Source organism: Heliangelus exortis, chromosome 19 (genome assembly GCF_036169615.1).
Source record: "Heliangelus exortis chromosome 19, bHelExo1.hap1, whole genome shotgun sequence".
In the NCBI taxonomy this organism is placed as follows: Eukaryota; Metazoa; Chordata; class Aves; order Apodiformes; family Trochilidae; genus Heliangelus; species Heliangelus exortis.
This window is the reverse complement of record NC_092440.1, coordinates 4,012,445-4,038,925: the sequence shown is the minus strand read 5'-3', so window position 1 is coordinate 4,038,925 and position 26,481 is coordinate 4,012,445. Positions and strand designations below refer to the sequence as shown.

Here is a 26,481-nt window from a genome sequence, read left to right as displayed (position 1 = left end):
AAGAATTCCCCCTGCCCCTCTTCCCTCCCCCCACCATGCCGGCGCCTCGCTCTTTTAGTCAGGCTGAGAGTTGATCCTGGTACGGGGGGGAGGGTGGGGGTGAGAATTGCAATGAAAGAGAGGGGGGAGGCCGGTCTGTTCCGCAGCCCCCTGGCCCCTCTGGGATCAGCTCTCCTCAGGCGAGGCGGGGAGGTGGGGGCCGCTCTGCGCCTCTGCAGCTCCGGGAGGGGTTTGCATTGGACGATTTGCGCCCAGGGAGGGGGGGCGGCTGCTTGCAGCCCCCCCCGCCGGCCCCTCCTCCCCTCACCGGCGGGAGGGGGGTCTGGGGGGCGAGCTGCAGCCCGGATATTTGGGGGAGGGGGCGAGCGCAGCCCCGCCACCCCCGTGTGCCGCGGGCGGGGGCCTCGCTGCCGGCTCGGCATTGGAGGATCGGTGCTGGGGAAGGGGGGGACTGCAGCCCCCAGCCCCCGCGGGCGGGCGGGGTGGGGGCCGGCCTGTTGGCTCTGGCTGCTCTTGCATTGGCGGATGCGGGGAGGGAGGGGGGCAGGAAGCGGGGGGGCAGGGGGAGCCCGAGTGGCTGGAGGGGGGGTCTTTATGAATAGGGTGGGGGTCTTCTCGGCAAAAGAAGAGAGGAAAGTTTGCGGCGCCGGTGGTGCGGGTGCAGCGAGGCGGGCGGGGCCGGGACCGGAGCCGGCGGCGGCGACGCTTGGTGGGGGAGCAGGAGCCGGGGGGCCCCCGCTGGATTTTTGTAGGGGGGGTGGTATCGCCCCCTCCTTCTCCTCCCCCCAGGGGTGAAAGTGCAAGAGGAAGTGCAGCCGCTGCCATCTTTCCTCCGCTCCAAACACACAGGGACGGACGGAGCCGGCAGCCCGGAGCCGCCGCCGCCGGAGCCCCCTCCCTCCCGGCTCGCTGCAGCCGCGCCGCGCACGCCCCTTCCCGCGGCGGCCTCCGCGGCCGCAGCGCCTCGTGGCGGCCGGGCCCGGGCGGAGCTCGCGCGGCCGCGGCGGCGCGCGCCCCTCCGCCGCCCGAGCCTTTTGTCTCGCCCCCCCCTGCAATCCCCTCGCGCTGTGCAGGGAGCGCAGCGCGCGCCGCCGCCGTCGGCCCGGACAGGGGCGGGGAAGGAGGAGGCGGCGCGCGCCGCCGGGCGGCCGGAGAGCGCGCGCCCCCTGCGGGCGCCAGCGGGGCGGCGCAGCCCCATGGAGCGGGTGAGCGAGGCCGCCGCCTGCGGCCCCTCGTCGGGCTGCTACACCTACCAGGTGAGCCGGCACAGCGCCGACATGCTGCACAGCCTCAACCAGCAGCGCAAGAACGGCGGCCGCTTCTGCGACGTGCTCCTCCGCGTGGGCGACGAGAGCTTCCCGGCGCACCGGGCGGTGCTGGCCGCCTGCAGCGAGTACTTCGAGTCGGTCTTCAGCGCGCAGCTCGGCGACGGGGCAGGTGGCGGCGGCGGCGCGGAGGGGGGCGCGACGGAGGCGGCGGCGGCAGCCGGCGGGGCTGCGGCGGCGGCCGGCGGAGCCCCCGGTGGCGGGCGGGAGCTGGAGATGCACACCATCAGCTCCAAGGTGTTCGGAGACATCCTGGACTTCGCCTACACGTCGCGCATCGTGGTGCGGCTGGAGAGCTTCCCGGAGCTCATGACGGCCGCCAAGTTCCTGCTGATGCGCTCTGTGATTGACATCTGCCAGGAGGTCATCAAGCAGTCCAATGTGCAGATCCTCGTGCCCCCCGCACGCCCCGACATTATGCTTTTCCGTCCGGGGGCTGCGGACCTCGGCTTCCCTCTTGACATGACCAACGGTGCCGCTTTGGCACCCAATGGCAACGGCATCGCCGGTATGCCCGAAGACGAGGCGGCGCGGGCTGCCCTCACTGCTGCGCAGTCCTCCCTACCTGTTCTGCAGGGTGTGGACCGCCTGCCCATGGTGGCGGGACCTCTGTCCCCGCCGCTGCTGGCCTCACCCTTCCAGAATGTTGCTAGTGCCCCCACTTTAAGCACCAAGAGGGGCAGAGGGCGGCCCCGTAAAGCAAATCTCTTGGACTCTATGATGTTTGGTACCCCAGGGGGCCTGCGAGAGGCTGGTATCCTGCCTTGTGGCCTCTGTGGGAAAGTATTTACAGATGCTAATCGTCTTCGACAGCATGAGGCTCAACACGGGGTGACAAGCTTACAGCTGGGCTACATAGACATTCCACCCCCAAGACTGGGTGAAAATGGTGTCCCTGGTCCGGATGACCCTGATGCACCCCGAAAAAGAAGCAGGACGAGGAAACAGGTGGCTTGTGAGATCTGTGGCAAGATTTTTCGGGACGTGTACCACCTGAATCGACACAAGCTGTCACACTCTGGCGAAAAGCCTTACTCTTGTCCAGTGTGTGGTTTACGGTTCAAGCGGAAAGATAGGATGTCCTATCATGTTCGGTCTCACGATGGCTCTGTGGGAAAGCCCTACATCTGCCAGAGCTGTGGAAAAGGCTTTTCCAGGTAAGAGATTGCTTATAAGGACCACAGACGCAAACCGTGACCTAGGGAGCTGTCTGTCTTATCCCTGGGGAAACGAGAACGATTTGTACTAAGGATGGATAGTGTTTGACTGTTCCATTTTAAATTGTCTCGAGAAGTGAGACTTCCATCGTTTCCACTGGGACGCTATTCTGCAGTCTCTTGAACGGGTTTGAAGGTAATTAAGACGTAGAACTGGGAGTCAGCTGGCTTCTGGGTAACATTCCCAGCTTTGTGGCAGGCTTGGTGTATGCGTGACCTTGGGCAAATCAGTTAGTCTCTCCCTCAAATGACTCTTCTGTAAAATGGGTATTGGAATAATTACCTACCTCACACAGGTGTCTTGAGACTACTGATTTGTAGGTAGTTGGAAGGTGCTGTTGAAGTGCAAAATATTAATACATCTCAAGATTATTTTTCTCGTATCCATTTTAAATTTTCTTTTTCTTAACTTCCCTTCATTTCTCTTAGTTCGTAATGTTTTTTATCACCCAAATGTGAAGGAAGAGGTGAGATTTCAAAGGCTGCAGCATCAAGTGTCTTTTAATACATGATCTTTGTGTCCTTTGGGTTTACATCCTTCTGAAGGGGATCCTGTTTCTGCCCTGCAACATACGTAAGATCTGTGCATTTAATGTTGCTGATTTTTTTGTTGTTGCTGTTTGTGGGAGTTAGTAAGTAGTTTGATACACGTAGTCGTGTTAGCAGTATCTCATAGTCTGAGTTTATCAGTTTGAACCTTCTTTTGAGGTTTGATGCTCGCTTTGAGACTAGAAGTAGTGGGGGGAGGGGGATGTGTACACTCTGTGTTCCTTTTGTAGCAGCAGCCGCTTTTCTAGAGCAGTTGGGTTGCTCTAACAGGAGGGAAGGAATCAAGATGTGAAAAGAAAGCAAAAGGCTGTTAGGGCTAGAATTGTCCCAGATGTAGGACAATGTAGGATAAATGTAGTAATTGTGCCCCTGGTAGCTTTCTTTTTGATAAAGGTACATTTTGTTACTGAAATACTTTAAGAAAATCTATGCTTTTTTTTATAAAAAAGAATCACCATAATTAGGGGTGCATCTTCATAAGGACTGCAGATTTAGTGATGGGAAGTCATAAAATGAAGATTTCATCTGTAACTAGAAGTATTTTTCTATTACAGCGCTGCCTGGGATCATCTGCCAGTTTTTATTTTTACTCACACTTAAAGATTTCTGCTGCTGATGTGTGAAAGGTTTTTGTCAAAAAGAGAAATTGAAAGATAAATGTCGAGTTCTCTTTTTTTCCCAGTAAGTTAACGTGGACAGGAGTGCTGTTAAAAAAGTAAACAAACCCAACGTCTACACATCTTCGTAGAATCAAAGTATGAATGAAAAGCAGAGCCTCTTTAACTCTCAGTATTCAGTCGTAGGAGCTGCCAAAGGAAACTGGAAGTGCGATGTCTAATTTTAGTAGCCTTTCCTTCATTCAGTGGTGCAGCACGGGAGGTTGCTAGGCTTGAGGTACCTGGAAAGACCCCCAACCAGTCTGTCCGGTTACACCACTCCAGCCCACTTGCTGAAGCATCAGGTTTAACAGCCTGACTGCAAAGTTCAGTCTATTTTCTGTCTGTAGTGAGTGAATTCCATCCTGAGACTTCTCATTGGTGCAGCTGGAGAGTTGGGGGAGGAGAGGGTGGAGAACTTGTTTCCAAGCAGTTTTGGCCTCATACAATGAAAAGCTTTCTTCCCACTGGGAGAAACTCCCACCAGGAAAATCTGCAGCTATTCAGTCCTCTCTTTTTCAAAGTAGGCTTTACTGATTGTGAAGAATGGTCTAACTTTTTTTTTTTTTTTTTCCTCAGTAATAATTTGCTCTTCCATTGCACCTTCTAGTTGGGACCTCCAGAACACTTTGTTTGTATTAATGCAGTCTCCCCACCAAGTTGTGAGTTAGGACAGTATTTTTTTAATTCTTCAGGTGGAAAATGTGTCACAGCAACAAGACTTCAGAATCAGTCTTTTTGCACAGAGGTGCTTAAAGTTGGCTGCTTACATCCTTGTTTGGGGCATAAACCAAAAGGGTCCGATTTTCAAATATTCAGCAACTGTCAATTGAAGTCAAGTGCCCTGATTGTCAAGATCTAAATAGGATTTTGGAAAGAGGAGATGCAGGCTTGTAAAGTTTAGCTTATATTTCCTCTTTTCTCTGGTCATCCAGTCATAGTTTCTTCATAAGAAAATGATGCCTTTTTAGCAAGTTGGAGAGGGTACTTACCAAGGTAGAATGCCAGCTCTTGGTGATCTGGTTCTTGCAAAGTTAAATACTGATACATTTGTAATAGATCCACCATTGGGATCTATTGGGATTTTTTTTTTTTTTTTGTTAGAATTGTAAGTTTATTTTTAGTATTTGTTTTAAGTGTGCTTATGTATATTTTCTTTTAAGGCCAGACCACTTGAATGGACACATCAAGCAGGTGCATACCTCAGAGAGACCTCACAAATGTCAGGTAGGAGCTGGAGGGGTTTAGACTGATGTATGGGTGATCTTTGGCATTGCATTTATATGTGCAGACAATTTTGAAATATTAATAAAAATACCATGTATGTGTGAATTGGGATAAATGTTTATAAATAACAGCATTCACCAGTGACAGCTGCTTTCCACCCTTCCTATCCCCCAGCCCATCAGGTCATCTACACCTTTGGTCTTCCTCCCTCCTTCCCCTTCTGCCAGATCTTCTTCCCTACTGCTCTGTTCCAGTCTCACCCTGGATCTCTTACCCAGCCACCTTGTCTCTGGGCTTAGAGTCAACTCTAAGCCTTTCCCTCTTCCCCCTCCTTTTTTTTTTTAATTTCACTTGTTGCCAACAGCAGGCTTCAATGCTGACTTAATTTTTTTTTTTTAATAATTTAAACTAAAATTGATAAATTATCATGACTTGTCAAGATACTATTTTTTATCACATAGCCTTCAGAACATTGCACTGAGCAAAGTTGGAAGCTGTTTTCTATCCCAGGGAGAATATAATAACAGCATCACTGTATCCTTTGCAATACAATGTCATAATGTTATAATTGTTTTTTTATGGTTCATAAAGTATTCATTAGGGTTTGAAAGCTCAAATCAAGAAGGATATTTTATAATTCATTTGTAAAGAGATTTAAAAGGTGACGGGAAGTATTAATTAAAACCAAAGTTGACAAGCAGCTTTCATTATCACCTACTGCCTTCACGTGGTTGTTGGGCAAACCTCTAAGCTTGGTCTCTGAGGAAAAATTTATGTAATTTTTCATTTAAAGAAAGTTGGAACAAGATAATTTTCATTTTCTTTGAAGAACAGTGAAGGGTAGATGATTTTTTTTTTCTAAAATGTTTAGACACATTTAATGAATCTAGTGAATCTTACATGACTGCCTTCTGATGAGAATTTTTTTAACTTGTCTCTTGACATACCTGTCCTATGTTTCCTCCAAATTCTAAGAATTTTGAAACATTTTGTAACTTTAATAATTCAGTGAACAGTTTTTCCAGACATACAGGGACATCTGAATGTTTCCTATTGACCTCCATATGATCTGTGGAAGTCCAGCATCATTGAAAAACAGGTCATAGAGCCTTTATGTTGTTTTAAATGTATATCCTATATAAGGCTTTAGTTTGGTTTAAGCCTTAAGAAGGAATTATAGATTTATATAAATTGGAGAATTCCATTCATAAAAAGACTTCACAATTTGGGGTCTGCTTGGATGAACTGAAGATAATTACATTTTTTTCCATAAGCATGTATTTGTGTTGAAGTAGGAAAATGAATGTTTAAGTCCCAACATAAACAAAAACTTATCAGTCTTTTGACAGTTGATACCAAGGTTACCAAATGAACAGTTTTGTGAATAATGTTAGTAGAAATGAATTGTCCTTTGCCAGCTGATACCTGATATTTTTTATAGTTTTCTGATTGATTTGAGAAGACATATAACCTTGGTGTGAATCAGAGGATACAGTAAGAGTGAGAAAGTTGAGAAGTATGGAAGCTAAGATTGTACAGTGAAACTCAACTCAGACATTGCTATGAGAAAATACATGTGTGCAAGGAAACAAAGTTTTCATAATACTGTATGGCTATTCATTTCAGTTAAAATGTATAGGCTATACAGTAGAAGCATCAGGGCACAATTGAGGTTATCATTCAGGCTTGGTTTGTTCTTGATTAACTTGTTTTTTATTAAGTTTTTCTTGTCTTTGCTTCACCCTGCAAAGTAAATTTTTCTTGAATCTTGATGTAGAACATCTGTTAAAGAGCTGTTGTGTGTCTTTGCAAAAAAATGTTTCATAATGTCCTATCAGATTTTGAAAATCATCTTAAATATGCACAGATCTGATGTACATGGTACAAACCACTGAAGGGATGCTGTCACCCTGAAAATCTGTTTCAGATCTGAAAGCTGATACATAAATTAAGTTCTCCTTTTAATTACCTCATAACCTGTAACACTTCTGTTCCATGATGTCTATCTAAACACTGAATCTGGCCACTAAGAAGGAAGATAGCTTAATATTGGCTTGTTTCCCCATTTTCCATTATTTTCCCATTAATTTTGTTTAGGGAGTTGATTCCTCATGAAGGTAGTCTAAACAGCATTGAGCATCCTTTTTAAATCTGTTCCTGTTGAAAATTCCTGCTATTGTTGTGCTTTGTTTATTTTTACTGCAAAAGAGAAGTACTCTGCCAGTAAACAGAAAAGCATTCCAGAATCCTCTATTGTAATGGCATTCTTGGAAATGGTGCTCTGTTAAGATTTAAACAAAATTCACTGGCTGTTTACCTGAGTTCTCAGGTATCTTGGCAAACCAGTGGATATCTAATATTTTGTTGGTGTGGCAGCATGGTACAATATTTGATTACCAGAACAAAAGTGTGAAGGTGTTAACCCAACTTCAGAATAAATAAAGCGAAGCTATAAAAAGCAGGACAATTATAAATGAAACATTACTATAGTAATAGCAGCTATAGTTTTCAGTGCTCAGCATGTAATCCTGCACTCATCCCCTTAAAACAATGGTTGTGTTTTACAAATATTTGAAAAAGTCCTAAATTCCAGCACTTGTAGCATCTGATGCCAGACAAAGACCTGATTCCAGCTTCTTCATTATTCTTAAAATACACTCAGAATAGGGAAAGCCTTGACACAGCCAAGGCAGCTGAGAAATCAGATCAAGGAAGTTCCTTTGATGTCCAGACAAGACAGCAAATGGTGCTCTGCATCTTTTGTCCTGGATGGTTGCACTGGTGACTTTGTTTCATTCATTTATTGATGGGATGTAGGAGACTGGCTTAGTTTGTTTTCTGGACATAATGGGATAGCTCAGTTTGCTAATTTGTCATGGGAAGGGGTGAAGCTGGGTTGTTGGCAGTTGAGTGTGAATGGTATGAAAGTTAGGCTGCAGTCTGGGAGGAAATGGTGATCTGAAAATCTGTGGATGCAAAGGAACAGGGGAGAAAACAGAAGTTTGCTCATTCTCAGAGATGAGACAGGTTGTTCTTCTGGCAATTTAGGTAAAAAAGAGAAAAATGCAGGTTATATTATAGCACGACTTGACAAAGAAAAAGATCTATTTAAGCAAACCTAAAATTGGCATCCTAAGTCCAGTGCTGTTCCCATTGATTTCAATGCAGAATGAGTTTCTTCCTGTCCTAATTTCTCTTACTTCCTGCCTATTAGCAGGAAAATGGCAGCCACCATGGAATAAGCTCAGAGACATCCACATCCATAGAAAAGTTGAACCTTCAAGAGGTATTTCTTAAACAATGTTTTTTAAACTTTATATATATATTCTTTTTGATCTATTTATATACCTGTGCAATGTTGCTAGGAAAGCACTGGAGAGTTTTCTTCTGTGATTAACAATTAATGATAAGTACTCTAGCATTCACTTAGCACTTCACGTCTTTGGTAAAATAAAACTTTTTTTTTTTGCTCTATACCTTTTATAAATATTAACTATTCAAATATTAACTTTGGGGTTTTCTTTAAACCTAGTCCTGTCTCCCATTGTTATGATTCAGCTAAATTGGTTCTTGCTTTTTCCACTGGACATAGTTTGGGTGTTTTTTTGAGCTTCTAAGCAGATACATTTACTACATAGCTCATCCAAAGGTGAACTTTGCACAATTCCACATCAAGAGTGAGAAATCAAACACAGAAATTACCATGTTGCCTTTCCCTAAGTTTTTTACTTGATCAGTTCAATATGGGACAGACACGGTTTTACTGCTGGCACCCTTGTACTCTCTCTCTGGTCTGCTTCATCAACTAATGCACTCCCAATTCTTGTATGGGCGCTTACTGTGGATCAATATTTATAGACTTACTGATGATGGATCTCTTGGCTGTCATCTCTGATTGTCTAGTTATATATATCTTTAGCTGACATCCCATGGATTGTTCAGTATCAGTGCTGGAATCACCCCTTAAATGAGCATTTACTGCTAAGAACATTTCAGTAAATGAAAGCCGCACCTGTTTTCCTCAGTGCTGTGTGCTGAGATTCAAATTCAGAGAAATCTTTCATGCTCAAGGATTTGCCTCTTAAATTACTGCTTGTAATTTATGATTTTTTGTCTGGTGAGCTTAGTTAAACTGTGTGCATCACAGAAATCCAGATAATTTTACTGTTATCTTTTTAAGTTCATTAAGTCCTGATCCTCTGAGGTGCTAAGTCTTGTGTTTTCCTGCAGAGTAGCCTCAGCTCTGTGGGAGTTTACCATGCTTAAGCATCTTGGAGGATTGAATGAGTGTAAAGCCTGTTGAAATTGATAGGTACTTTTCAGCTGCCTTCAATGTTTTTTTGATTAAGCTCTTGATTAACTAAATTATATAAAATTATATGGATTATCCTCTTTTGTGTTATCAGTTTAACTTATTTGAAGTTATAATTTTGTAATTTTACTAGGATTGTTACTTTGACAAGTCTGTATGTGTTAAAAGAATTGTTTACTTACACACTGAAACTTGAAAAGAGCTAATATATCCAGTTTCCAAGTCACTTAATAGTCTCGCATTATCTCTTAGGAGATTCTAATTATACATCTTAAAACTGCATTATTTTCCATAAAGGTGGTATAAACAAAACATTGTACACTCTTGAATGCCACTGTTTCCTGCTTGGTCTGGTCATTCTAGCATATGTTTGCATTTGTTTTTCCTCTTTCACTTGTTAGCAATGGTTTCAGACTATATCTTTAAGTTTTACAGTGTAGTGCTGGAAATTTATTTACCTTTATGTGCTGGAGATAGAGCAAAGCTTTTGGAACTTGGAGGCTGTTGCAGTAGGCTGCCAGTTGGTATTATTAAAATGTGAAGGAGCCTTCACTCATCATATGGATTATGTCTGGGAAATGGGCACGTAGAATCAATATTATTTTATACCAAACCAAGCTTGTTTCATGGTAGTAAGTGGAACATGATACCTTGACCAGGGGTAAGTTATAAATAGATTACAGTGTCATGCAGTTATTTTGATACCTGCTCAGTTCTGAGGCTTCACTTCTACAATTTGCCCGCACTGCTACTGTGGATACCAGGATGGCTTTTTTACTGCCCTTTTTTTCATGTTCTCATCCCAGCCAGTTATCTGATGCTTTGTTTGTATGTCTTCGTGCTTCAAAGGGATTCTCTGGACTGAATTGTGATTAGATCAAAGAGTAAAATTTAGGAAGGTGAGAGAGGACATTTTGCGTGGTCTGAAGTGATTGTAATGACTCCATGAAATGGCAGAATTTACTGTAAATGGATTGAAGTGGTTTGTGCTGTTTCTTTTATTAAATATTACTCAAAGTTCTAGTATATGCATCCCCAGAGAGAAGCTAAGGCCTTATAACTCTATTTTGATTTAAGTTTTATTGTCTGTAGTATGCCAGAGCTGTTTTCTTTCTTTCTTAATATTTTTGAGTAGTAACATCACATCTTGTGCAGTATGTTTGTGATCAGGATGTTTTATTTGTGGGAAAACGGCTTGTGCATCATGTCATTTGTGTGTTTGCTCAGGGCCTAAGGTATTTACTCTAAAGAATACTGAAAATATTCAACAATATCAGTGCTTTCAGCAGAGTTGATGAGTCACATGGTTCTCATTATACCTGCAGACTTGTAATGCTTCCTTTGCCACTCGTGACCGACTGCGCTCACACCTAGCATGTCATGAAGACAAAGTTCCATGCCAGGTGTGTGGGAAGTACTTGCGAGCAGCATATATGGCAGATCATTTGAAGAAACATAGTGAAGGACCAAGCAATTTCTGCACTATCTGTAACCGAGGTAATGAAGTAACTATTCTCTTACTTCAGTGGGACGGGATGACACTTGAGGGAAGCTGTAAGGCTATGTGGCTCTGTCTGCAACAGGAGGAGGTTACACCATACATGTGGGCCTATTCTTTGTTTTTCTTATTGAATGCTTAAGCTTCAAACTGATGAAGCTATAGGTCTGGCCTTTTTACATGCCTGATAATTCCTGAAGAAACTCGGTTTAAATCTGAAGCAAATTGCTTCTAGACGGCTTTAAGAATTTTATTTGCTAAATCCAGATCCCAATAAGATAACCCTGATATATTGCCTTGCTGCTTTCCACCACACACCTTTTGTTTTCAACACCTGCTTAGACTTGAGTCCTTGCATTCGGTTTGGAAGAATCTTTGAAATACACACCAACTGAAAATTACACACTGTACATTAAAAAACCCCTACATTATTTTATCAGTCTTGTTTAACCTCCTGGTGCAGCAGTAGACTCAAGATGCTTCTCCCTCTTAACCCAAGAAATTGCTTTGTATGGACATACATTTCTAACTCGAATTCTGTAAAGAGTGGTAGAAATGTGCTTTACTGTTGTTTGTACAAATACAGTTTTTCATAGAATCAAAGAACATGTTGGAAGGGACCCATAAATATCATCAAGTCCAACTCATGCTCCTTGCAGGGCTACCTACAGCTAAACCATATGACTAGGAGCTTTTGAAGTTTTTCCATCTGTTTGTGGTAGCCTTCAGTTGAAGAGAGTTGTGAATTTAGGATTTGTGGGGTTTAAGGCAAGCTGAAAAAATAATTTTGACTTATTGGTGTCTGTTTTTCTGAAGGATTAATACTCAACTTCAAAATGTGCTGTTGGCTCACACAGACATATGTACCTTGTAAGTGTAGGAAGAGGTTGCTGCTGTGTTTTGAGATCTTGTTTTTTCTGATGAGTTGTTTTTTATGTTGTGTGTTCTGTTTTCTAAATTAAAAGAGGTGAAATCTTTTGAGAGAATAAAGCTGTATTCAATGAGAGAACTGTACAGGAAACTTTTGGATTGTTAGAAGTTGATCAGTAAGTGTTTCCAGTTTCCAGTAGTTTCCAGTCTGTTATGTCTTGAGAGTGATGTTCACAGTTTGAGTGGAAAAGGCACTTGAGTTGAAATGTTCAGATTCTGAATCTCCTTGTAGATGGTACAAAATGGTCTTCTGAAAAATTACATATTATTTTCATGGTAACAACACAGAATATGCTATCCAAGTTCCAGGTGCTACCCTGCCCTCCTTCAGTTGAATAGGGTGCTAAAGAGATGCTCATATGGTTTGGAAGGAATTGTCTTGTTTCTAAGATTTGTAAGCTCGAGTTTCAATTTAACTACCACTGGATGTCACTGCAGCTCTTTCAAAATTCAGCCAGCATGACAAAGATCGATCTGGCATTCAAACAATGAAATGCCTACGTGGTTTATTCACACTTTGCAGGTTTAAATGTACAGTGGAAATTTAAGTAAAATACATGCTTCTCTGCAGGGCACCTGTTGTACAGCAACCCTTAAGCTACTACTTTCTTCTTACAGTGTTGTGATTTCAAATGTGTCTTCAGAATTCAGTCTGCTGCCAATTTCAGTTTACATCAGCACTTAGAAAGCTTAATAAATCTGGTAAATTATTGTTAACTGTCTACACAGTTCTAAAATTTGTAGGAAAGGGAAGTTTCAGAATGGATTTGTCACACAACTGTGTTAGGAATTCACTGTTATATGCAGTCAATTTTGATTACAGGTTTATAATCCGTGACAGCAGAATTTTTAAACTGAAGTGCTCTAGAGTCAAGTTACAACATTAATTGTTTTAAATAAATACCTTTGAAATTCTAGAGCCTGGCAAGATGAAATATAGTGGAAAAATTCTGGATTAGAAACACCTATTTGCTAGGCATTGGTGCAGTCAGAAATGATGTGCCATCCCCCAGACTGCAGCTGTGCTGTGGTTATGGTGCCTGTGCTATGGGACTTTTATTTATTCTTCCCTCAGCCAACATGCTGATGTGTTTCTGAATTGGAACTTAGGTAATTCTGGATATAGTAATGGTCATGCAAGGATACTCAGGCTTCTTTTTGAGAGAATTTTTGTAATTGGCCAATAAAAACAACATCAAAAGCAAAACAACAAAGTGTGGATGAAAGGGTGACTCTTGCACAACTGAATGTATCCAAGTGTGAAAGACAAGAGTTGAGAATCCCTCAGTTTATCACAACAGACTGAGGGCTTTTCCATGGGACTTCATCAAGCGTGTCATGTTCTTCCAAAGGTTTGATGTAGTGAGGAGATGGGGAGCTCAGTACCTGACTAGAAGCAGAAGCCACTGGTTTGCCACATCATGCATGTACACATGTGGTGATTTTATTTATTTATTCTACAGAATGGCAGGAAAATGTCCAAAAATTACCCTCTGTGATTTGATGGTGTTTTCCAGGTTATATTTTTACTTACAATCTTTATGCTTAGAATAATCACGGAAGCAATTAAATTTTGTTAAATCAGGGAAGCTGTACAATGCTGGGTTTTTTCCTGGATTTTTTTTTGTTGTTTTTTAAAATAATTAATGTAAAATGTGCTTATAAAAACTAATTCTCAATCCTCACTTTTTAAGACAAATTCTCTTTAATCAGTTTAAATAAAAAAGACCTGTTCCTGCTTTGTTGCTACATAATCTTCTCTTACCATCATTAGTAACTTTATTTACTTGTGTGGGCTTTTTCAAAGAATTTAAGAGATTAATGACTTTGGCAAGTCTAGAGCTGGTTATTTGTAACAACATGTGCAACTCAGAGATTCATTTTCTGTTTCAGACACATAAGCAGTGTTTGTTTTGCAGAAATAAAATGACATAAGAAAAGGGTAAATATTCCAGTCACAAGTCAGATAAAATTTTTTTTACAGTAAGATGAATTATTGTATGTTCCATGGTGAATACAGAGTTGCTAAAAGGAAGACACATTCTCCAGATGTCCCAGTTCATACCAAATTAGAATTTTTGAGAAAGGAGAATCCTGTGGTTTTTATTTTAGTCTATCTCCATAGTCTATCTCCTTTAGATGTTATCAGAGATCAAGGAATGGCTCTCATTTATATAAAGCAGGTAATTTAATCTCTGTGCATGTTTTCAATGTTAGTTCCTCTGTTCTGAAGGAATAATCTCCTCTGCAAAGCTCAGTAATGTGTATGGATAAAATAATAAGCACCACTTTATCCTCTGCATTAGCTTGACTTTGTTTTGAAATATTTTTTTTTTAAATTGAAGGATTGCTGTGTATGACTCCCCCATCTTCCTAGTGCAGGCATTCATAATTAAGGTTTGATTTTAAAAAAAAGCATTGTACTAAGTAGTTCAGAAAAAAAATAAGGATAAAAGCAAAACAAAAACCTCTCACTTCAAACATTTTCCTATGAAACAGTTGGCATCCCTACTGCTTTGATGGAAGCTGATGACTCACACGTTCCTCTGCCAAGAGCATAAAAGGGGAGCTAACACACTTTGCAGGCAGTTTTTGTTATATAAAACTATGTACTCTATAAGTAGAATTGCAGAGTTCAGAAAAAATACTGTATAGCAGAGAGTACAACTTCAGATTTTCCTGTGTCAATTGTAGCATAGGAAAACACTGAATACCTGTATGTAGTCCCTTTTTAACAGTTGGCAGTGAGATTTTAGTGCATTGCCACATAAAGAGGCTCATCTCAGCATGCATGTGGTTATTAGACACATGTGAAATAAAGGGAGTTCCTTGTAGTAGGAAATATCACCAGTGTATCTGTACAGTGTGTCATTTTCTCTACAAGTCAAACACTGGTTCTTTCCCATGTCTACAGCAATTTTTTTGTATTTGAAGAAAATATATTCTTGTGGCCCAGTCAGATACTCAGTACAACAAAAAGAGGTCTTGCATTATTTCAGGGGATAATATTCTTATGTTAATTCCCTGGATGGCTTGACCTGGGTGATTCTGCTCCATTGTGTTTCGAGAGTTAAATGTTCTTGGTTTCTTCAGTTCTAATGTATCTATTTTTCTGTGCTTTTCAACTCAGGGTTCTTTCTACAATGACTATCTCCTGTTCACTCTCAGCAACCTGCCCTTTTTCCTCTTCAGCAGGCTGCTGTGGAGTTCTGTCTTGTTCTGCAGGTCCTGTATGTAATTCTTAATAATCCCTGAATACATTTTGATTCTGGCTGCTGGGAAAGGTCTGGGTAGAGGGAGATTCTGTTGGATGGGCACAGGGAATTCCAGTGTAAAGCCACATTCATTATTAACTTCAACACCTGAAACTTAAGAGCTGCTGACAGAAAATTCAGAGAGGTGTGCCAGTTTTGGTTTTTCATCCTTCCTAATACATCATGAAATGTAAATGCAGTATATCACTATAAAAATTACTTCACAGTAGTATATCTATTCATATTTAAAGTAAAGCATTGGTGTGAAAGTTCTCCTGAAAGGGCTTGTGCTGTGAGTGCTGTATCCAAAAAATAGAGGTCTTGGGTTTGCTCTATCTGGAAAGGGAACCTTGGAGCTGTATCTGTGACTGTGAAAATTGTGTCCTGTTTCTCAGCTGTTAAAGAAAAATGTTCCTAACATGAAAGTGCCATAATATTCTGTTAAAAATATAATAGAAGATTAAGATAGTTGTTGGTAGGGTTACCTGTGTAGGAAATGTACAAGAACTAATTGCAAATCTTATTAAAATCTGAATTTCAAAACCTTGCAAAATATATGTGAGATAATTTATTGTATTAAAGGAAAAGGCATGTTTGTGAGACTTCAAAAACAGTTTTAAAAAGCACATGTACAGATGTAGAAAAAACCTGTTTTGTTCAGAAATCAGTTGTTTGAAATACACGTTTTCCATTTCAGTGGGTTGGGCTTGCAGATTAGAACTAATATTGACATTTTATTTTAATTTTTATTGTTAGCTGCAAACAAAATAAGAGTTTTAGTATTTTTTTTTTAAACTCAGGATGAGCTGGATGGAGGAAATGTTTTCTAAAAATTATTGTAGAACAAAATCATATACCTTAAAAGCTCAGTGCCTCCTAGAGGTCACTGTAAGCACCCAGGAACCTGAGGGGAAAGAACTCTAAATACCAGAGAGGGGTATTCCTTCAAATCTTAGCAGTGTAAAATAAACTAAACAAAATAGTACAAAAATGGTGGAGAGACATGGGTGCCCTTTTGTATCATGTCCCTTCTGCCTTTTCCAGAAAGTGTCATGTCATCTGCTAGGCTTGTTTACATAGGATTCAAGGGAGCTGTTCTTTCATCATGACTTTCAAAAAGAAATGAAGTCTCATGAAAGGTGTGCTTTGCTTCATTGCCTGATGATGTCTAGGAATCCTACCTGAGCATGTTGTAGTTATCCAGAAATCAAGCTAACATAATGACAACTTTGTAATAGCAAGTAGGAGCAAGGGAAAGATTTAAAAGGCCAGGGAAGGCAGACGTGTGTCTTTGCTGGTGGCAGGCTCTCATCTCCTTTTATCTTGTTTAGGTTTCTCCTCTGCCTCCTACTTAAAGGTCCATGTTAAAACCCACCACGGTGTTCCCCTTCCCCAGGTCTCCAGGCACCAGGAGTCCATCCCGAATGGGGGAGCAGCGTTCCACTGCGTCAGGACCTATGGCATCAAAGGCAAGAAGCTCCCTGCTCTGCACCTTGCTGCTTTGTGCAGAATTTTGTTGTGGGAGGTTGGGCTGCGCATGAGAAAGGGATGGGAAGAAGGTCAGCAAAAACACAGCTTAGGGAGATGCAGAGAAATGACATGAATTTTTATCATCTTTGATTTTAGAGGTTGAAAAAAGCCATGTTCATACATCTTGACCAGTCCTCCTAGCAGAAGTCAGTATTTGAATTTTGCCTGAGGGGTGCAGGTTCTTGATGGTTCCTTAGCCCTGCAGTGTTTGAATCTTATGTCCAACCATGTTTCTGATTTCTGGTCAAGGAAGAGGGAGCTGTAGAATGCAGTTCATAAAGATGCTTGAGCACTGAAAGCAATATTCATCCTCAGGTTGATGAGTAGCCGTGCAACTTAAGTAGTTAAGCTTTTTATGCTGTGCTTGGGGACAAAAGGTAGAGGGTGATAATGGTACTGTTACTTTTCTTTGGTTTTAACCTGCATTTAACTTCTGGGGGGAAAAAAAAGATAATTATTGTAAGACTAGATAATGAGTATTTAGCTTCTGAATATGTAAAGCTGTGTGTTAGAATAGCTTGCGTTTTGCTTCTTGGCTTGAGCTGTCAGTATTCCTGGTGAAGCTGAAATGGCAGAAAATTCTTCAAAACTGTGGTTGTCCTAAAACATCACTTTTTTTTCCTTGCCAGGAGAACACAGCAGGCTGGGTTAAACAAAGTCTGTTGCTGCAGAAAGCTACACTTGTGTAATTTTTTTTTTTTCTGTTGAAGTCCTGATAGAGTTACTACAGAAGCCCTTTGGTTTTGGGTGGTGTGCTGACTTAACAAGAGATTTGCTCCAGCTCAGTGGTGTTTTGATTTCATGCATATCCCCTTTGGTTTGTAATGCTGAGTCCAGAGCAAATCTGTCTTTTGGGTTGTGCCAAATGGTTCTTTGGTCTTTTAGAGTTAATAGTAGATACAGCTTATTTGTATTCAGAGACTTGTTTAGGGAGTACTTCTGAGTTTCCCACGCTCATTCATATGTGCTAAGCAAAAAGTGTGGACAAACTTTCTTGGCATACTGCCAGAAGGGAATGGGGAGCACTCCAAACATACCAATGGCTTTGCCAGGAGATGTATCCAAATGACTTAAAACAGTGTCCCTAACCTCTCTCCTGTTTCACACTGCAGTGTTTACTGATGGAACAATTTTAGATGGTGATGTTCAGTTCTAACACTATTGCACGTGTAAAAAAGAGTTCCTTGGAACCACATGGAATGGCACTTCTAAAATTGCAGTGGCTCACTGCTCTTTTGCTGAGTATTTCCAGATTTCTTCACATCTTGCTGCAGCCTGTTGTGGTTAATTAGTTTTGAGGCTCACCCCCAAAGTATCAACAATGTTTCAGCAGTGTGCGAGTGACTTTAAAACTCCTCATAAGCCCCTCCTTTTGTATAGTGCTTGGGGTATAAACCTTAGGAACTGTCTCTGGGATTCAAAGAAGTATCGTGTAAGCCAGAGACCCATAATGCATTTAGCAGTGTTGTAACAAATCCATAGTAAAATCCTGGATGTTGTTCTAATAGCAGCCTGGTGGTTTGTAAAGAGGACCCTATGGTCAAGGGCTTTGGAATGTAAGGGATTGTGATTCTGTATCATTGTGTCGAGACAGGCATTAATGAAATGAAGCAGTAACAGTATCATCTATTTGAATGCATGTTAAACACTTCGGAGGGGAGATAAGATTCTGAAAACGTCTCTTTTTTTCTTTTTCCTGTAGAAGGCCAGAAATGTTCACATTCGGACCCGATTGAGAGTTCTGATTCATATGGAGACCTCTCTGACACCAGTGACCTCAAGACTCCCGAGAAACAGAGCACCAATGGGTCCTTCTCGTGTGACATGGCAGTCACCAAAAACAAAATGGAGACGGAAGGAGAGAAGAAGTACCCTTGCCCTGAGTGTGGCAGCTTTTTCAGATCAAAGTCTTATCTGAACAAACACATACAGAAAGTTCACGTCAGGGCACTTGGTGGCCCACTGGGGGACCTCGGTCCTGCTCTCGGATCCCCCTTTTCACCCCAACAGAACATGTCTCTCCTGGAGTCATTTGGGTTTCAGATCGTCCAGTCAGCATTTGCATCATCCCTAGTGGATCCAGAGGTCGACCAGCAGCCAATGGGGCCAGAGGGGAAATGAGATCAGTCTGATCTTAACAAAGCAAAGCAGCAGTCTGGCTATAATGATAAGATGCTGTGAATGAAAGAGGAAATAATGAAATTTGGTTCTATAGCTGAAAATTTTTTATTCATTTTAGCTTCTCTCTTTGTCTCATGACCTACCCCACCTTTAAACCTTAACTGGGGAGAGGGACAAAGTGCTTCTTAGCTGGTACATTACAGAAGATGGTGACCTTGAATAGAAGACGTGTTCTGAGACACCAAATGGAGCTTTAGAGGCTGCTGCTGGTGTTTTTTCATGTTCTAGAATGAAAAGAAGTTGCCAGCAGTGATCTGAGAATTAGACAGTCTTAGTGACTGAGGCATCTGAGGAGCTACAGCTACAGGGAGCTATACTTTTGTTCTCTCTCCCCCATCTTCCCTAACCTACCCCAGAAAAACAGTAAGTTTTAAAAACAGACCCATTATTGAATATAACATTAAGTAAAACGTCCCGTGGTACCTAGCAAATTACAATGCAGTTGTCCTTTTAAAAACAGAAAAATTTCAAGAAGGTGAGAGAATTCGAACCCCTTCTACCATTTGTAAGGCTGTGAGTGCTGCAGCAGGCTGAACTGCTGAGAAAAATCACCATTCAGAACAGGTTTTTTCAGTAAATTTTAACTTTTAAACTTGCTGACAGGTTTTTAATTCTCTATTATTATTTTAGGACCTGTTGTAGTGAATTGGTACTGAAAAGCCAGTCTAAGGAGATACACAGAGCACTCTTAAAGCAGCAGTCACGTTAGGGTTAGTATTAATTTTTTTTTTAGGTGTACCATAATTAATAACTTGGTTAGTTGATTGTTTTAAGTCTATGAAAGAAATAGTTTTATGAAAAAAAGAAAAAAAAAAAAAAAAAAGGAAGGAAAAATACCATTGCAGTCTGGTTGACTGGTGCTCATTTTTCATGTGGGGACCTAGGGTACAAACATGATCAGCTATCGGTTAACGCTACTGTACCACTGACTTGTTTAGTGTGAATAAACCCAGGGGTTCACAGAGTGATTTTGGTTTAATTGGACTGGACTCTATTAAAGAAGTTAGTATGTTACTTTGCATCCCCTCGTTTTGTCTGGTTTTTGAGCAATTTAGCCACCTGTCCAAAAGGTGTGCAAATGAGAACCAGTAATTAAGACACTAATCCCTCCCTACACTGTGCTGTATTGGGCTTTTTGGCTACAGTCATGCTCTCCTGATCTGCCTCTAGTCAGGTTTGCAAAAGCCAGTCTTATTCCTTTCTTTTCTAAAGAAGGGTTTCTACTGTAAGAGGTGGGAATTGCAGGCAACATATCTCTGAAAATGAATTGATTGCAAAATGCAAAGAAGCTGGGCTCTAGGCTGTTGGAAGTTCCATTTAATCTGGAAATACCACTTGTACAGAAATAATGTCCTTTCTTGGCCCTCCCTTTTTTCCCTTGTAACTTGTCATGGTCTTTATGTACCAAATCCAGGTATAAATGTTGTTTAACACAGGGTTAGGAGTTAGGAATTCTCTGAGTTATAATTATGGTTCTGCTGTTGATGCTCAAGGTCACATAGGACAGCTCACTGAATTTATTCCTTAGTTTCCTCTCTGTGAAGAGTTTTCTCTACATCCCAATTGCTGTGAGAGTTAATGAACAATGGATTAAGCTAAACTGAGTTGCTCTGTGTATTAAGTGTTTCTAGAAAGGCCACTTGTAAGAGCCCAAGAGCCACCAAATTTGCCTTCTATGAAAAAATAGCTGTGTCCATCATTAATACAGTGCTGCAGCAGGATAGAGCACCTCAGACCAGGACCTCCATCCTCTGCAGGAGCTACATCTGTATTAAAAGTGAATGTAGCCACAAGCTGCTGTTGCACCACAACCTGCATTGCCCAGGTGCTCCTAATCCAAACCCAGCAGCTAGTGCATAGCTGAAATAAGACACATTCCTGGTTTGTTTTTATGTTAAATTACAAAACCTTTTGTAAGTATATGGATTTTTTGGAATTATGATCTAAGTTCTACAGACGTAGAAGCCCCAGGTTCTCTCTTGTAAGAAGCTACTTTTTTAAAAGTACTTGCTCTCAAGTAGTAGAAACCAAGGATGAATAATCAATGGCTTTCTCTTTATAGCACCAGCACTTTGTAAATTGAGAGCATGTTGCAGTGGACTTGATGTTTTGCCATTAATCTGAGTTGGGAAACTGAAGAACATATTCTTCTCCATTCATCTTCCTCCAGAATCCCTGGAATAGGTGTGAGTCTCATTTAGAAGGGAAAAAAACCCAAAACAAAACAACAAACTGACCCACCTTCAAAGTAAAGCTTCATGGAATTGCTATTGCTCTACTGGTAAGCTTAGCTAACAAGTAGAAACAGGACATTTCAGAAAGGTAACAAAACACTTGAAAATACCCTAACTAATCTAGATCATGATGAGACAACCTGGTAAACTGCTGAGCAAGTCAAGATGGAGCAGGCTTTTCAGTCAACATAACAATTCACTTGGATTAGCAAATGCAGCTGCAGTCACTCTGATTTACTAATGCCTTGTATATAACCAACTGGGAAAATTTATGTTGAATTGAGGCTATATTCTGAAAGATAGAAGAAGTTTGTGTCCCTGGTAATTCCAGTATGCACTCCAAGAGGGTGCACTAGTCATAAAATTCAGCTTCAGAATCCAAGTCTATAATATGGGATATTTTCATCATACATTTATCTCCACTGACTGTGTTACCAGTGGGTTGACTTTTGGCCACATGTGTCTGAGTTTAATTCTGAATGCTACAGAATCTGAACTGATGAAAGAAATGAAAAGCCCTGAACTAAAAAGGAAGCCTTCTAAAACACTAACAGTGCATTTTGCTTGTCAAAGAAAATGCTTACTAAGTTGTCATGAATACACTGAATGAAAGCTACTTACTTCTCAGTCTAGTGGACAGGGAAACAATTAGGCAGGAAGTTAACAATCCTGAAATGGCAGTTCTAGATCATCCTCGTGTAAATGGGGGAGATTTGCTCCAAAGCAAGAGACTGGTGCAGACTAGTGCCAGCAGTAGATTGGGCAGATCTTCAGCATCAGTGTGTTTCCAGAACTTTTTGCTTCTTTGGGGCCATATTCTGTTCTGGATAGTAATTTAATTTACACGCAAATTTTTTATATCCTGTCCTTTGGGAAATGTTTTCTTCTCATACAACAGAAGTCAGATTCAAACAGAAAACTTGGCCCCACAAGTTCAGAGTTCAAAGGGAAATACTTAATATACCCTGAGCTACAGGCTCACTCAACTTGCTTCTGTTACATTTTTCATTGACATATCATTTTATAGATAATAGTTCCCAGTTTGAGCCAGCCCTCTCATCTGCTTTGGGAGAACTGCAGTCCAGTGTTTGAGTTGGTGCACTGCTCTGCAAAGAAGGGAACTTCAGTTCATACAGATTTTGATAATAAGAGCTGTAGCATTCCTTTGTATTATAGGAGTCCTTTAACCCCTCAACTAAGGCTCAGACTCTTGTGTCTTACCTATGATGAAAACATCTTTAAACATGTATAATCTAAACTTTAAAGATAGACAAAAAAGGAATTGATCCTTATAGGTGAATGAGTGGGGGAAAAAAAAACTACTAGAAATGGCTTGTATGCATGCTTCAGTGTTGTGTTAAATGTAGGGCCACAGGCTTGCCATCAGGCTTCTTTTGTTGCCTGAATTAATTTCTTTATGAACTGTTAATCCACAACAAATGCAGGGTAAAAGAGTTTAATGTGAATTTACTTCATAATGAGTTAGGTTAAGTGAGATTCCCTTGCATTTGTCGTATGCTACATGTGTGCAAAGAAGCTTACTGGTGTGGCTCACCTGATGCATTGTTGTGTGGTGCATGCAAGCTCTCAGTCTTAAGTGATTTGCCCATGATGACGTGGGAAATTGATAGCAGAACCAGAAATTGAACACAGATTTTTCCTTCTCTCAATCCAGTGCCTTAACTATAGTAGGGCAAAGTATTATATGTAGGGGAATAATAGTTTTGTTTGTTTTTTAAAGCCTAGAACTATAAGATGGTGTGGAGTTGGTCTTCCTACCAATCTTCTGAATAATTGTAAATGCCCAGTCACAATTTTAGACCTGTTTGAGTGCCAGTGACTTAGGGAATATTTGTTATTTCCCACATATTCCCTGAAATTATTGTTCCTCCCTCAACTGCTGCGAGCAGTAAGGAATGACTTGAATAGAACAGCTGTGTAACTGAATGTCTATCTAACTCAACTAATTGAATTGATAGTATGAAAGCTAACCTAGATTTTGTAGGCTCTGTTGTAACTTTAGTGTCTTGTTTTTTCACTAAATCTTTGTTCCTAGAAATCAGTATCTGAATTTATGTCTTGAGTCTGGAGTGGGGTACCACTTTCGGCTTTAATTTTTTTAAGGTGCTTGCTTGAGGAAGTAGATGCCAAAGTAAACTTCAAAGGAACTCCAGACTTCAGTGTTGGAAGAACAAATGGAGAGCAAGAGCTCTTTTGGGTTTCATGAGAGACAAATGGACAAAGTGAAAAACAACTACCAAAATTTTAAGTAATGAAACAGGAAAGGCTTTTACTACCCACAAAAAAAATCAGATATTTTCAATTGTTCAGCATGGCAGAAACTCTGAGAGCAAGTGCCAAACAAAACCATGAAATGTGTTGGCTTTTTCAGCATTATGAATATTTTAATGTAAATTAAGCCAGCTTTGTACCATTCACCTTTTGCCTGGGCACAGTACCTGAGTTCTAATTGAATAGAACATAAGCTCACAGCGACCCTCTGAGCTTATGCTCTCAGTTCCACCCTGAGAGACAAAATAAATGAGCAAAGAGCACATCAGAAAACTTAAAAGGGAAAACAGATTCTCTAAAAATTCCCATGTCTCCTGAGAGAGTCCTGTTCTTTTTTCCTGAACATCCTTTTCAAAACAAGGTCCTTCAGCAGTTGTGAACGAGCCTTTGGGACCAAATTTGGCTTTCAGCCCAATCTGCTGCTCTGTGTCCCTGTAAGAAAGCAGAGTGTTCTGGAGCACTGAGCCTGTGATCCTAAGGAAGGCAGCTACTGAGCTGCAGCCTGAGGCCACATTTACTGTTGCAGTCAGCAGCAGCAGCACTGGTAGAGTTGTCTTCCTGCTCCCTTGACATCTTTACCCCCAAAACATTGCTGTGCTAGTGTGGTACCTGCTCAGATATGTGCAGCTCTGCAAGTAACTGAGATCTAAAGCAAATCATGGAAGTATTTGGCTAAAAAACAAACAAGCAAACAAACACAAACAAAAAACCCAACACCAAACTTGAGAATAGTTATGTGACATAACTGCAAAATGGTGCAGAACAGGAGCAGGGATCCTGGCTGCAAGGGGTTGTGGTGATGGCTGGAATGGTTAAAGCATGTTTGTGAAAAACCACAGTATTTTGCACTGTGGTAGCAGATATTGACTGGCTGTTTGTAAAGAATTAACACCTTGTGTCATCTCTAGCCTTTTCCTATGTTTTGCTCCCATCTATAAAATTTGATTATAGCCATTTGGTAAAAAACATTTCAAGACTTGATTGGCCTGTCAAATTATTGCACAATTGTGCTGCTGACCTCTGCTGCAGATGTTTGGCCTAATGCAAAAGTTAAACAGCTGGCCACATTTTTCCTGAAAAATTAAATACTTACATTAATTTAAAGACTGCCTAGCACTATTGATCTGCTCTCAGGGTTTACATAGCTTTTCCTGGGTGGCCTCTGCTTGTACTGCAATGTTGGAGACCTGGAAGTGCTCTGAGCTGAGATATGCTGAAGAAAGGAGGTAACTGGTATCTCACTGATGTTCCAGTTATTCACTCCTAGCTCCTGGGTTCCACGTGGACCATGGAGCTTCATACAGCCACTGGCAGCCATAAATGCTCTTGAGCTTCCTGCAGTCACATAGTGAGCTTGGGTAAGTGCTTTTATAATAAATCAGTCTCATGCTTGCTAATAGCTTTTTGGCTGCTGTGTCTGCAAACTGGTGCCTTCTCCAGGCAATTTTTACATGCCCTCTGAAAAGTTATCAGACTGACTGCTGGCTCTTAAAGAATCCACCAAGCCTTGCTCTTGGGCTCAGAATTTTTCTTTGGTACTGTTGCAATCTGAAAGTTTGGTGCAATTAGTGCAAATACACAGTGTAAGAGAAAATAAAAGGCTGTTCTCAGATGTCCTGTAGAAATGAACAACTGAAACATGAGTGTGGGATGAGCCAGAAAAACTGGCATTTTTCCCTGGCTGGATGCCATGTGGAAGAGACAGTGCCTTGGAAGGGAAGGAGCAGAAAAGTTGGCCATTGACTCTGATGAATCCCAATCCTGCTTCTGCTGAAGTTTTTGGGAATCCTCCCATTGTCTTCAGTGTGAGCAAGAAAGGATCTTAGGTGAGGATGAATGACTCTTTCCCTACTTGAATGAAGTCTCTTGCCTATTTATGGGCCTGCTTCTATTGAAACCGAGCCTGTTTTAGCCTTTTTGGGTTCTTAGGGACCTGTTTGTATAAAGCAACTTACCTACCTATCTTTTTTTTTTTTTTTTTTTTTCTATTGTGTGTATTTTTTGTATGTTCTGTTGGAAGGTGAAGCCTCTGTAGAAGGGGATACAAAAACTGATTTTTAAATAGTAATAAACCAAAAGAGAATTAAACTCTGGAGGCTGCATGCATTCATTTCCTGGAGACAGAGAGTAGAGACCATGAGTGCACAGAGACAGCCTTTATTGCTCACATCTCAAAATCCCACTCTTCTCGGAGACAGTTCCTGCTTTTGCCCCTCTCCACAGCTCTATATGAAAATCCATAGTGTCATGGGCAGGTTGCAGCACTGTGTATCAGGATGGCAGTGTTTTGACCAGAAGATCCTTTCTCTAGGGCTGTGCAATGAGATTTTTTTACATTCTTTTAGTACAAGTGGATGGAGTAGCAAGGACCTACCTAAAATTTGATATTCTGGTCATTCAGTACCTGGAAAGCAATTAAAAATGAGACAGGATATATAAATATATTTTTTACAGTGCTGCTGCCCTGGCTACTTCAGGTGCTATGTCATTAGTCAAATGCACTGTGTTCTAACTTAATTCCATTATATTCTAAAGAAATAAGTGTGGTTTATGAGGTGAAACTTAAAGCTTTTGTTCCTTCCTGGTCTTTTTGCCTCCTTGCGGTGTTTGAACCTTGACTTTCTGAAAAAATGGCAAACTCAAGACCAAAATAACAGCAAAGTTCGCCCCTCTTCTGTAAACATAAGTAAGGAACACAGTTTTATTTTTGTCAACAGAGGTAAAAAAGTCCAGGTGCACATCTGAATCACGGAAAGAGCTGTGTCTGTAAGTCTGTGGCATGTGTGCAGCCCAAAGAGAAAAGAGAGGTTTGCCTTTCTACACACAGGAAAGAATGGGCGACTTCCCAAAACAAGCAACTCCTCCTACAGCCTGCAGGCAAACACCTGTGGAGAGAGGGGTCTTTCAGAGTGTCTGAGTGCCATTGGTTTTAATCTGCTTTCAGATCAGCTAAGAAAATAAAACCCAGAGGTGAGAGCGCTCTGCATTCTAACTGGGAATCCCGTGCTTTTAAGAGGAAACACTGTAGCGCTACTGAAAGGTTTGGTCTCTGCTTCTCTGCTCACGCGTTGAGTTACAAAAAGGCCAATTACAAAATGAGTCTCTGCTCTACTCTCACGTTTATAACTCCAGTCCTAGTCCCCAAACCCTAGATAGATAAGAAAATGTATATCTGGGGTTTTTTCATGTGTCAAGTGTATAACCTCACTGCATTAGTGTTGGCATGGAATATGGGTCATTTGCTTTTAAAGAGTGGTTGTGCTATTTGGACCCTGT

General features: G+C 41.3%; 1 protein-coding gene across 5 annotated transcripts; it reads left to right on the top strand.

The window, feature by feature from the left end:
• Nucleotides 1-637: 637 nt before the first annotated feature.
• PATZ1 (POZ/BTB and AT hook containing zinc finger 1) lies at nucleotides 638-25,293 on the top strand. Of its 5 annotated transcripts, none has more exons than XR_011729648.1 (7): nucleotides 638-2,482; nucleotides 4,911-4,974; nucleotides 8,189-8,260; nucleotides 10,612-10,783; nucleotides 16,300-16,437; nucleotides 18,201-19,042; nucleotides 19,310-25,293. XR_011729648.1 is itself a non-coding variant. In XM_071762939.1 (6 exons), exons 1-6 carry the CDS (start codon nucleotides 1,197-1,199, stop codon nucleotides 18,617-18,619), a joined length of 2,151 nt encoding a protein of 716 aa, XP_071619040.1. In that variant the 5' UTR covers nucleotides 638-1,196; the 3' UTR covers nucleotides 18,620-25,293. The 5 variants fall into 5 exon arrangements, 3 of the variants coding, with proteins under 3 accessions (XP_071619040.1, XP_071619041.1, XP_071619042.1); XR_011729647.1 differs by having other exon boundaries at nucleotides 18,201-19,389; nucleotides 20,742-25,293; XM_071762939.1 differs by having other exon boundaries at nucleotides 18,201-25,293.
• Nucleotides 25,294-26,481: the final 1,188 nt, after the last annotated feature.

Coding starts and splice junctions, on each gene's coding strand:
- PATZ1 (XM_071762939.1), top strand. CDS start 1,197: ATGGAGCGGGTGAGCGAGGCCGCCGCCTGCGGCCCCTCGTCGGGCTGC. Junction 2,483..4,910: donor TGTGGAAAAGGCTTTTCCAG/GTAAGAGATTGC, acceptor TTTTCTTTTAAG/GCCAGACCACTTGAATGGAC. Junction 10,784..16,299: donor CTGCACTATCTGTAACCGAG/GTAATGAAGTAA, acceptor TATCTTGTTTAG/GTTTCTCCTCTGCCTCCTAC.